This window comes from Zonotrichia albicollis, unplaced genomic scaffold (assembly GCF_047830755.1).
Source record: "Zonotrichia albicollis isolate bZonAlb1 unplaced genomic scaffold, bZonAlb1.hap1 Scaffold_254, whole genome shotgun sequence".
NCBI lineage: Eukaryota > Metazoa > Chordata > Aves > Passeriformes > Passerellidae > Zonotrichia > Zonotrichia albicollis.
The window spans coordinates 4,893,581-4,904,979 of record NW_027428428.1 but is presented as its reverse complement, the minus strand read 5'-3'; the positions used below and the strand labels follow the sequence as shown (position 1 = coordinate 4,904,979).

General features: G+C 49.9%; 1 protein-coding gene across 1 annotated transcript; it reads left to right on the top strand.

Annotated features, from left to right (window-relative positions):
- Positions 1–287: 287 nt before the first annotated feature.
- Positions 288–1,220, top strand: LOC141727813 (olfactory receptor 14A16-like). The gene has a single exon (XM_074534102.1). It carries the CDS (start codon positions 288–290, stop codon positions 1,218–1,220), a length of 933 nt encoding a protein of 310 aa, XP_074390203.1.
- Positions 1,221–11,399: the final 10,179 nt, after the last annotated feature.

The window sequence follows — 11,399 nt, the reverse complement described above, 5'->3', positions numbered from 1 at the left end:
CAGATCATCTGCCCCCAGTTTCCACTCATTATCTTGCCTCAGGGAAACCACTCTGTTCTACCAGAGGGCAGCAGAAACGCTGAGGGTTTCTGATATCCAAGAATACCAGGAAGTACATGGAAAGAGCTTAAAAAGAAAACATCAGAACTCTTAAACACAAGAGCATGTCCATGTGTGTTATAAAGGAGGGTGTGTGGAAAATGGCTTTGATTTTGGTTACAGGTATCTCCTCTAACTCTTCACTGTCTTATATTCCATGAACAGGTCCCCATGTGCAGCCCCAGCAAATGTCCAACAGCAGCTCCATCAGGCACTTCCTCCTGCTGGCATTGGCAGACACGCGGCAGCTGCAGCTCCTGCACTTCTGCCTCTTGCTGGGCATCTCCCTGGCTGCCCTCCTGGGCAACGGCCTCATCATCAGCGCCGTAGCCTGCGGCCACCACCTGCACACGCCCATGTTCTTCTTCCTGCTCAACCTGGCCCTCACTGACCTGGGCATGATCTGCACCACTGTCCCCAAAGCCATGCACAATTCCCTCTGGGACACTAGGAACATCTCCTACAAAGGATGTGCTGCCCAAGTATTTCTGTTTTTTTTTTTTCTTGCAACAGAGATTTGCCTCCTGACCATCATGTGCTACGACCGCTACGTGTCCATCTGCAAACCCCTGCACTACGGGACCCTTCTGGGCAGCAGAGCTTGTGCCCACATGGCAGCAGCTGCCTGGGCCAGTGCCTTTCTCAATGCTCTCATGCACACGGCCAATACATTTTCCCTGCCCCTGTGCCATGGCAATGCCCTGGGCCAGTTCTTCTGTGAAATCCCACAGATCCTCAAACTCTCTTGCTCCAAATCCTACCTTAGGGAATTTGGGCTGCTTGCTGTTAGTGCCTGTTTATCATTTGGTTGTTTTGTGTTCACTGTTTTCTCCTATGTGCAGATCTTCAGGGCTGTGCTGAGGATCCCCTCTGAGCAGGGACGGCACAAAGCCTTTTCCACCTGCCTCCCTCACCTGGCCGTGGTCTCTCTGTTCTATAGCACTGGCACATTTGCCTACCTGAAGCCCCCCTCCAAGTCTTCCCCATCCCTGGATGTGGTCCTGTCAGTTCTGTACTCAGTGGTGCCTCCAGCCCTGAACCCCCTCATCTACAGCCTGAGGAACCAGGAGCTCAATGCAGCAGTGTGGAGACTGATGACCCGATGGTTTCAGGAACATTAAACTGCTGGCCAGTATTTGCAAATCACTTGTAATAAGAGTAATCTTTGATACTTCTTCTTGGTTTCATTTCAGAGTTCCTTTACTTTTGTTTTACTTTGTTCTTATTGTCCAAAAAGAAATTTCATTGTTTGTTCCATTGGTCATTTTGTTCCTCTCCACCACACCTGTAGCCACCGACTGTATCAATGAGGGGCTGTGTTCTTGGTGCCTTTAAATGAAATGATGATCTCTCCCAAAAAAGTTTTCAGCAGAAAAAAGCAGAACTTTTCTGTCCTTTTGTTGCCTTCTCTTGCGCTGCAGCAGCAATGTCTGTGTGCAGAGCTGGGGGCAGATCAGTGCTGGCCCAGCAGCTGTGCCCAGCAGCAGCAGCACTTGGTGTTGCCAGTGCTGCTGCCGTGGCCCTGCCCCGCTGCCCTGGTGGCCCTGGTGTTGCTGCAGGGCCTGAGTGCTCTCGGGGCCGGGCACAGCCCTGGGGGTGGCAGTGCTGGGGCTGCAGCAGGGACAGGCCATGGGCACTGCTGGGGCAGCGCTGACGCCTCAGGCCAGGGCCTGGGGGCTCCAGGCTCCGTGCCCAGGCTCTCTCAAGAACACACCCAGGCCAATGTTCAGCACAGAAAAGCCCCGTGAGCAGCCCCAGGCTGGCTGTGGGCAGGCTGGGGGCAAACAGCATGGCTGGGGCTCTGCAAGGGCCCTGGGGGAGATGGGAAGGAGCAGCAGAGCAGGGGCTGATCCATCCCCAGTGCGCTGCACAGCCCAGGGCAGCGTCCCAGAGCGTCCTCATGGACCTGCCAACAACATTCCCCCTCTGCAGCCCTGGCCTCTCCCCCAGCTCACACAGGTGCCCCATCCTTGCAGGCACAGACACAGCAGCACTGGCTCAGCAGCCCCTGTTTGCATTGCACACAGCAGGGGGAGCACCCCCATGCTGTTGGTGTGGGGACATGAAGCTGAGGGAGCACAAATGCCATCAGGCCCTGGGGCCAGCAAGGGCTGGGGGACACCAGGGAAACCACTCAGCTTTGTCCTGGCCTCTGCAGTCAGCCAGAAAGTTCGTTCCCATCAGCTGGGAGTTTCCTGTGCCACTGCAGATGCTGTTGCTCAGAGCCAGGGCTGCCAGGCAGCCATCCCCAAACAGCCCTGAGCATTTCCTTGGCTAAACCTTTGCTTTCTCTTCTCTTTCTTGTTCCAGATTTCTTCCTCTCCCATCCCTGTTCTCTCCCCTGCAAACAGCCCATCCCTGTTTGCACTTTCTTGTCTGACTCTACTCCGCATTGCAGTTCCTGTCTTGGCACCATAGGAACGTCCCTTGGGCAGCAGGATCATCCTACAAGTGCTGCAGGAATTGTCTGCAGGCTCCTGCAGTGCCTGGTGCTGCTCCCTTGCCAGAGGCACCCCAGGCCAGGGGGGCACATCTGGGCTGCTGTGTCTGGCTCTGGGGCTCCCTGTTCTGGGCAGTGAGGAGGAGCTGCAGAGGCTCTGCAGGACTGACAGGATGGGCTTAGGGGCTGGCAGGAGAAGCTGAGGGACCTGGGCTGCTGGAGCTTCTGAAGAGGAGGCCCAGGGCTCCTCCTGCAACTGCTCCAATGGTGGTTCTAGAGAATCCCAGAATCAGCAAGGTTGGAAGAGACCTTGGAGATCATCAAGTCCAACCTGTGCCCTGACACTGCTTTCTCTCCCTGGGCTTCCTCTTCTCCAGGATAAACAACCCCAGCTCCCTCAGTTGCTCCTCAAAGCTCTTGTGTTCCAGACCCCTCCGCAGCCTTGTTGTCCTTCTCTGGACATGCTCCAGCCCCTCCATGGCCTTCCAAAACTGGAGGCCCAGAACTGGACACAGCACTCGAGGTGTGGCCTCACCAGTGCCGAGTGCAGGGCAAGAATCCCTGTCCTGCTCCTGCTGGCCACACCATTCCTGATCCAGGCCAGGAGCCTTTGGCCTTCTTGCCCACCTGGGCACACTGCTGGCTCATGTCCAGCCTGCTGTCCATCAGTCCCTGCAGGTCCCTTTCTGCCTGGCTGCTCTCCAGCCACTCTGTCCCCAGCCTGTAGCACTGCAGGGGTTGTTGTGGCCAAAGTGCAGGACCCAGCACTTGGTCTTGTTCAACCTGACCTTGTTGGATTTGGGCCCTGGATCCAGCCTGTCCAGGTCCCTCTGCAGAGCCCTCCTACCTTCCAGCAGATCCACACTCACACCCAGCTTGGTGTCATCTGCAAATTTGCTGATGCTGGACTCAGTCCCCTCATGCAGATCATCAGTGCAGATACTGAAATCCACACTGGCTGGCTCTGATCCCTCGGCCATCCTGTGGGTGCCCTGTGATGGCACTCAAGGTGATCTGTTCCATAACCTTGCCAGGCACCCAGGTCAGGCTGACAGGCCTGGAGTTCCCCAGCTCCTCCTTCCAGCCCTTCTTGGGGATGGGCTCACACTGGCACCTCCAGTCCTCTGGAACCTCCCTGCTGAGCCAGCACTGATGGTAAATGATGGAGAGCAGCTTGGGGAGCTCATCCACAGCTCCCTCATCCCCCTAGGATGGATCCCATCTGATCCCACACAACGGTGTGCATCTGAGTGGCTCAGCAGGTCCCCAGCTGCTTCCTCCTGACATACAGGGGCTGTTCTGCTCCCTGTGCCCATCCAGCAGCTCAGGAGAACACTTGTCCCAAGGACAACCTGTCTTATTCTTGAAAGCTGAGGCAAAGAAGGGGTTAGGTACATCAGCCTTTCCCTCATATTTGGTAACCACATCTCCCCCAATAATGAATGGAGATTGTTCTTGTACCTCCTTTTGCCATTGATGTATTTATAGAAACATTTTTATTATCCTTCACAGAAGTGGCCTGGTTAAGCCTTAAGCTTTCACCTCTCTAATTTTGTTTCTGCATAACCTAACAACATCCTTAAACATTTCCTGAGTTACCTGCCTCTCATTCCAAAGGTGATGCACCTTCCTTTTTTACCCCAAGTTCCTGCAAAAGGCCCATCACATACAGAACATCACCTGTTGGCTAAAGTACACCTCAGAGGAGGAAAATACAAGAGTCTATAAATGAAAAGAGGGAAAGCAAGCTAGGAAAGTAAAAGAAGAGGCTGGGAAGGCTAACAAAAACTGGGACACCCTTGACCACCTACCTACTCCTACCCTTGCAGTACCTCAAATCCTTCCTCCAATTCCTCTTTCTGTGGACCCAGTTCCTCCTGCTCTCCCAGCTGTCATTCCTTTACCACCTCCTAACCCAGTTATACCTCCACCACCTTCCCCTCCACCCTCTCCTTACTCTCTTTACCCTTCACTACCGTCCCCTTACCTCTGCCATCTCATGCACCCCTTATTCACCAGCAAGTTCCTGCTCTGCCTCCCCCAGCACAAACAAGAAGCCAAACAACATCTCAGAATCTCATGCCCAAGAGTGCAGTTGCCCAGTCAGCCTCCACAGCTGATGTTGTAACACCTGGTCCAAAGTGGCAAAAGGGAAAAATTGTTCCCCCTCAGAGAAGTTCTCATGGGCGGGGTGGCCAGTGAGATTGGATTTGTAAACGCTCCCTTGACTGCGTCCAAAGTTGGAAACTTTAAGAAAGAATTGCGAAATTTAGTGGAAGTCCCAGTAGGAATTGCAAATCAAATTGATCCATCTTTAGCCCTAATATTTATACATGGGGAGAACTGAACTCCATCTTTAACATCCTATTTTCCCCAGGAGAGACTCGATTAATACAAACTGAAGGAATGAAAATTTGGGAGTGAGAAAACCAACCTGGGCCCCCAGGTGACCAAAAAATGCCTTCAGTGGAGCCTGACTGGGACCCTTATCAAGAAGAGGGGAGAAGGAACATGAGAGATTACAGGTCCCTGATGACCAGAGGGATAAAAGAATCAGTCCCTAGAGGGAGTAATACCAGGTTAGCATTGGACGGCACCCAGGAAAAAGACAAGACCCCAGCACCATGGCTTAATAGGCTAAAGCAAAACTTCCAGATTTACTCTGATGTTGACCCAGATAGCCCAGAAGACCAATCTGGGGTTCCCTGCAGTCGGGGATGACCCCAAGAATCCTTTTTCCCAGCCTGATGTTTCCAAGAAGGAGTCTGAATTCTTTGGCTCTGGTTTCCAAGGTTGTTTATTGTTTCTTATCTATAACATTTTTTCTCTGGCCTGCTGAGATCTTTTCAGCAGGTCAGACAGAGGCACACTCTCCATCCCAGGGCTGGTGTCTATGATTTATCCTATGAACTATGTGTACTTTATTTATCATTATTTTCCAATACCTAAAGACACACAGCAAGGGACTTTCAATCAAAACAAATGCACCTTTTATTGCATGCCCATAGCAAATGTAACAGAAGGATTAGAAAGGCGATAAAGGACAGAGAGAGAGAGAAAGGAGGGTTGGGTTGGGGAAATAGCTACCAACAGGGAGATGAAATCCTTCTGGTCTGGCCAATAGATCCATCTGGTAACGTCGGGGATGTTATGAACAAAAATTAAGTTAATATTTTTTTTGTGAGAAAGAGTTACAGGGACGCAGCCAGGTCTCTGTCTCTGCCAGAGTTCTTAGTGTTTTGTCATGGTAATCACGGGTCGTTAGAGCTTATCTCCTCTTTTGTATAAGTAAAAGGCCTGGCTGGGTGGGGTAGATGGACCCTTCCCCGAGGCAGCGCGCTCTTCCAACATAGGGAAGACACCTGAGAGGGTGGGGGGGGTTATGCAAAGTGACTCCAAAGACCAGAATGCTTTGTGAGACCACGACTTGAAACCCACAGAGAAAACCCCAAAAACAACGAGCCAAATAAGAATTGAGAGACTAAAGTGGTGTCTGGACATGAGGAGCCAGTTGCTGAGCCTGCGGAGATGCAGAGTCCCTCTCGCCCTGAGCAGAGAGTCGTCCCAACGCCGGGACCAGGTAGCTGAGAAGCTGAAAGAACCAACATCTGACAGGGACATCACGCCCTAAAGGCTCCCCCGAGGACTGGTTCCCCTGGCTCTGCCCCTAGTGGACAGAGCTGCGCATATCCTCCTCCTCTGAGCCGCCCTGGGAGACGCGACGGGGACTGCAGCCCTGCCGAGCCGCCCAATCCTGAGCTGATCACTTTTAATAAAGGCATTATAAAGGAGAAGAAGTCTCCTGGCCCTGTTTATTACAGCTGGGGGCGCTCGTCCGGAATAGCCATGCCGCAAGAAGACTCAAGACTGGCCATCTTGGACTTCAGGACAGCTAGCTACCAGGACCAGAGGGATCAGCTCGGGACCAGCGACACAGAGGAGCACCAGAGCACCAGATTGGTGAGAAAGCCAGTGGCGGGAGTGGGAGACGTGCGCATGTGTGCGTGAATGAGACAGAGGCCGGCAGCCGGACCTTCGAAGTGAGAGCAGACCTCTCAGTACCGCGGTTCCGAGCTTTCGCGAGAAGGCCGGCTGGAAACAGGGGGAAGCACGTGGAATTAGCGTGAGTGAGTCTCCCAAGGGGGAATAAAAGGCCCCCCCTCTCCAGGCGTGCAGAGGGAATATTTGTATGAGTGGCACGCATCCAAAATAGGTCCTGACAGAGGGAAGTCAGGCAGATTTGTCAGTCCCGAGAAGGATTCGGGTAGCATTTGTAAGTCTCGAGAAGGATTCGCGTAAGATTTTGTCAGTCCCGAGAAGGATTCAGGTAGCTCACAAGCCCTGCAGACAAAGTAAGTCCTGGCACAGGAACCAGGCACAAAGCCCAGCGAAGGAGGCTGTGGTTTGCTTTTAAGTCCTGATACGGTGAAGCCTACTAGGCAAACTAAAAATCAGGCAGTTGTTCTTCCTGACTGAGGGAGTCAGGCACGACCCGGATTCTTAGGCTGAGGTTTCGTGTGTTCAAGTCCCGATAGATGTAAGACCTGACGTGGGGAAAGTTAGGCAATCAAGAGATCGGGCAGTTGTTTCAGTATAAAGTCCTGAGCATCAGGCAGAAATTTGAAGTTTCAGTGGAGGAGGCTGAAGCTCCTCAAAGAAGGTTCTTTTTGAAATTACTAGTCAGTAAAGGCACCTTTGGGATTTTTTACTGTTAAGACCTGTAAAATGGGAGGGTGTAATAGTAGAAAGACCGGTAAGAGACTGAGGTATATACATCCCAATAGTCCCTTAGGAGAACTGTTAGTAAAATGGGAATCTATAGAGGCCACGGAGGGATTAAATAAAGTGAAAATGATCCATTATTGTATGGAAGTGTGGCCAGAATTAGAGATACAAGGAGGATGGCCTTGGTGTGGGACAAAGGATAAGTGGATGTGCCAGCTGTTAAATAATTATCTGACAGCTCGAGGGGATACTGATCCTGAGCAATTATTGTATGTAGCCTGCTGGTTAAAGAGCGCTGTTGGGGATGAAGGGCTGCGAATTTGTAAGGTACAGAGGAAGAAAGAGGGGAATGAAGGAGGGGATGATAGGACTAGTAAAAGATGGGATCCCCTGGATTATTTGCCTCCTTCTGCCCCTCCACTTTATAATCCTCTTCTTCAAGCACCTCAAATGGCAGGTCCGGTTCTTCCCCCGGCTGCCATCTCACTACCACCTGTTCAAACTCCTCCTTCTACCCCTTCAGCTTCCGCTATGATAAACCCAGTATCCCCTCCAGCTCCTTCTGCACCACCACAAGTGCCTACTCCACCTGCTGCATTCTCCATCCCTTCTCCAGCTCCACTTAATATCCACTCAGGCTCTTCTCCCCCTCCTATTGCTGTCCCTTTACCTCCTCCTAGTTGGGACACAAATGCCTCCTCGCCCAATAAACAGCTATCAACAAATACACCTGCTGATGGGCAGAAAGTTCAGGGTAACACAGATATCCCTCAAAGTAATTTGGCATCTGAAGATGGGCCGTACTGTAGCACCAGATCCAAGACCTCCAAGGCAGAGAGACTCTTTCCCCTCAGAGAGGTTCCTATGGGAGGAGTAGCAGGAGGTGTTGGCTTTGTGAATGCTCCCCTAACTGCTTCTGAGGTGAGAGGATTCAAGAAAGAGTTGGGGCATTTAGTTGAGGACCCAGTGGGCATAGCCAACCAAGTGGATCAATTTCTAGGTCCAAATATCTACACTTGGGGGGAGATTAATTCCATCCTGAGTATATTATTTTCTCCAGAAGAGGTCCAGATGATTAGGGTGGCTGGCATAAGAATTTGGGAGAAAGATAACTGTCCAAGACCCCAGGTGCCATCAGGTGAACAGAAATTGCCACTAACGGATCCCAGCTGGAACCCTAACCAGGAGGAGGGGAGGAAGGCCATGAGGGAATATAGGTCTTTGATAATACGGGGGATCAAAGAGTCAGTTCCCAAAGGAACTAACACCCAATTGACATTTGAGGGTACACAGGAGAAAGATGAAGCTCCTGCTGCCTGGCTTAATCGCCTAAGGCGGAACTTCCAGTTGTACTCTAGAATAGACCCAGACACCCCAGAAGGTCAAATGCTACTAAAAGTCCAATTTGTTACCAAATCTTGGCCTGATATAAGGAGGAAACTGGAAAAGAGGGAAGAGTGGCAAGCGAAGGACATAAATGAGTTATTAAGAGAGGCATTGAAGGTGTATTTAAGGAGGGAGGAAGAAAAGGCAAAGGCAAAGGCTAAGATCATGGTTGCTGTAGCTAGGGAAAGTGCAGGGTGGGCGGGTACACCACCAGGAGGAGGCAGAGACAGGCCAGTACTGGCAGGTGCACGAAGGATTGAGAGACATCAAGTCCCTTTGAGAGGATGGCAGTGTTATTACTGTGGAGAGGCAGGACACATCAGGAGGTTTTGTAGAAAGCTCAGTCTCGATGAGGCAATAGCCAGGGAACAAGATAATTTAGGAAGGATTCTTAAGGGGGAGGACTAGGGGTGCCAGGGGCTTTTTAATATAGGGGACCCAATGCAACATCTAGAAGAGCCCTTGGTAAACTTTGAGGTGGGACCCCTAAATTTGAATTTTTGGTTGATACCGGAGCAGATAAGTCCTGTCTCAACAAAGTAACATCTGAAGTTAGACAAAAACCAGCTAGGCAGAAAGGATATCCAATACCACCAAAACTGGCCAGTAAGACTTAACTTATTATAAGTGGTGTGAAAGTAAAAGGTACCTTATTGTTGTCTTGTTGTGTGTGTGAGAGTGAGTCACAAGCAAAGTCAGCCTCAACTTCCCATGCAGGTGGGAAGGGGGCAGTGGGAGTGTTTGTGTGTGTGACCTGCAAACCAGGCTTGTGTCCCCCGGGCGGGTGGGGGCTGTGACCAAAGCGTGTGTGTGTGTGTGTGTGACCTGCAAACCAGACTAGTGCTCCCCAGATGTGTGAGGGAGCCGTAGCTGTAAGAGTGCGAGTGACATGCAGGCAGCCTCACAGGTGAATGTGCACCAGAGGCAACCAGAGTCTGGGCCCTTCCAAGAGGCCCAGAGATACTGAGACCTGTGGGCCAACCCCAAGGTGAGGGGGGGCTATAGGGACCCGTGATTTTCTAGTAATAAGTTTGTGTCTTAAAGGTGTGGAGGAGTGTGTGAAAGTGAATGAGAAATGAGAGAGTGAATATAGATGAGTTAGAATAGAGGTAATGTAGATTGTGCATTACAAGTTTTACCACATCTCCTTAGAAGGAAGTGTATTGTGTAAAAGAATGGTGTAAGAAAAAAAAAAGGGAAAAAGAGATAAAGTGTAAGGGGTTGAAAGAAGTATTTAAGCTGTAAGTAAAAGTAAGAAACAGAAGCAAGAGATAAATAAATAAGATCTTGAAAATAGAACAGAAAACCAGTGAATGAAATACACAGAAAAAAATAGGAGAATAAAAGTACTTTGGGAGTTAAGTTAGCTGAGAAATACAACTCCTTGCAAAATTCAGAGTATGTAGAAGTTGATGAGAGAAACATACAAACTATGGAAAAAGAGAAATTACTGATAAGATTAAACAGAGAAGCTGAGTTTTGATAAAATCATTAACAGTAGACCATTAATGCCTGTGTTTGAAAGCCCGTTCCAGGTATTCTTCATTACTAAGACGGTTGGACTCACATCACTCTCACCCCTGGTATTGGACCAGGATTCAACACCAAGTTTTTCCCTCTGGCATTCTGGTATTGGGCCAGACTCCACCCCTGTCTCCTGCTGGCATTGGGCCAGACTCCCAGTTTCTTCGTCTGGCATTGGACTAGACTCCACCCCTTTTACCTCTGGCATTGGGCCAGAGTCCACACCACTCACCTCCGGGCACTGGATAAGGATTCATCCACATCACAAGTTAATTCACCTGGGTATACTGTGATTTAAAGTTGACTCTCAGGAGGAAGAGTCAAAAAGACTGAACTGTATGGGAAAAATTGGTATCAGAGTTCTAATATTGCTTAAAATGTTTCAAAACTGTTTTGTGTAAATTATGTTGGTAAAAAGTTTAAGGCTGTAAATAAGTAATTCTAGTTTAAGTTCCCCAATATATATTTCCAAAGACTCCAGGTTAACCTTCTACAGAACACTCCCCTGGGGGGGGAAACTAAAATTTGTAGGGAACAGACCAAGAGAGGCTTAACCAGAGAAGCGGGTAGAAGGGACTCTAAAGAGCTTGGAAGCTTGTCCTCAGAAAAAATTCCCCAAGAGGCAAGGCCGGGTGGGCAGGCTGTGCAAGATGACCCATACCGGACTCTTGGGAAGGGTAGTAATGATGGCTCTGATTGCTGGTGGTGCTCAGGGGAGCCCAGCTGAGCCGTGCAGTGAAGGCTACCAACCCCGCTATGAGGAAGAAGTGAGCTCCTTGTCAAGAGACCACATCAGTTCTAACCCTGATGGTGTTAACCTCTCCCACTTGGTCCTTTATGAGAAAAATAAGAGAATGTATTGGATAGCCCAGAATACTGCCACTTTTAGGCAGCCACTCCTAGGAGAGTGCCCTATAGCGGAAGCCTGGTTTTGCTTTGAATGTGATGCTGCTGAAACAAGCTCAGCAGATCTAGTAAAAAGCAAAGAAATGGTGAAAATGGTAAGAAAAATTGTTTGTTACAAGTATTTATATGAGTGTACTGGAAAAGAGATAAACCCCTTTTGGAACACATTTCAGGGGAGCTCTAAACCCCTAAGTTTGATCTCAACTGGCAACTGCATTGCTAGGGTGATAACACCAATTTTCTTATTACCAAAAGAAACTGGTTCAAGTTTGGGAGTTCCTATATATAATGATTTGGGAGAAATTAAACAAAACCGGGA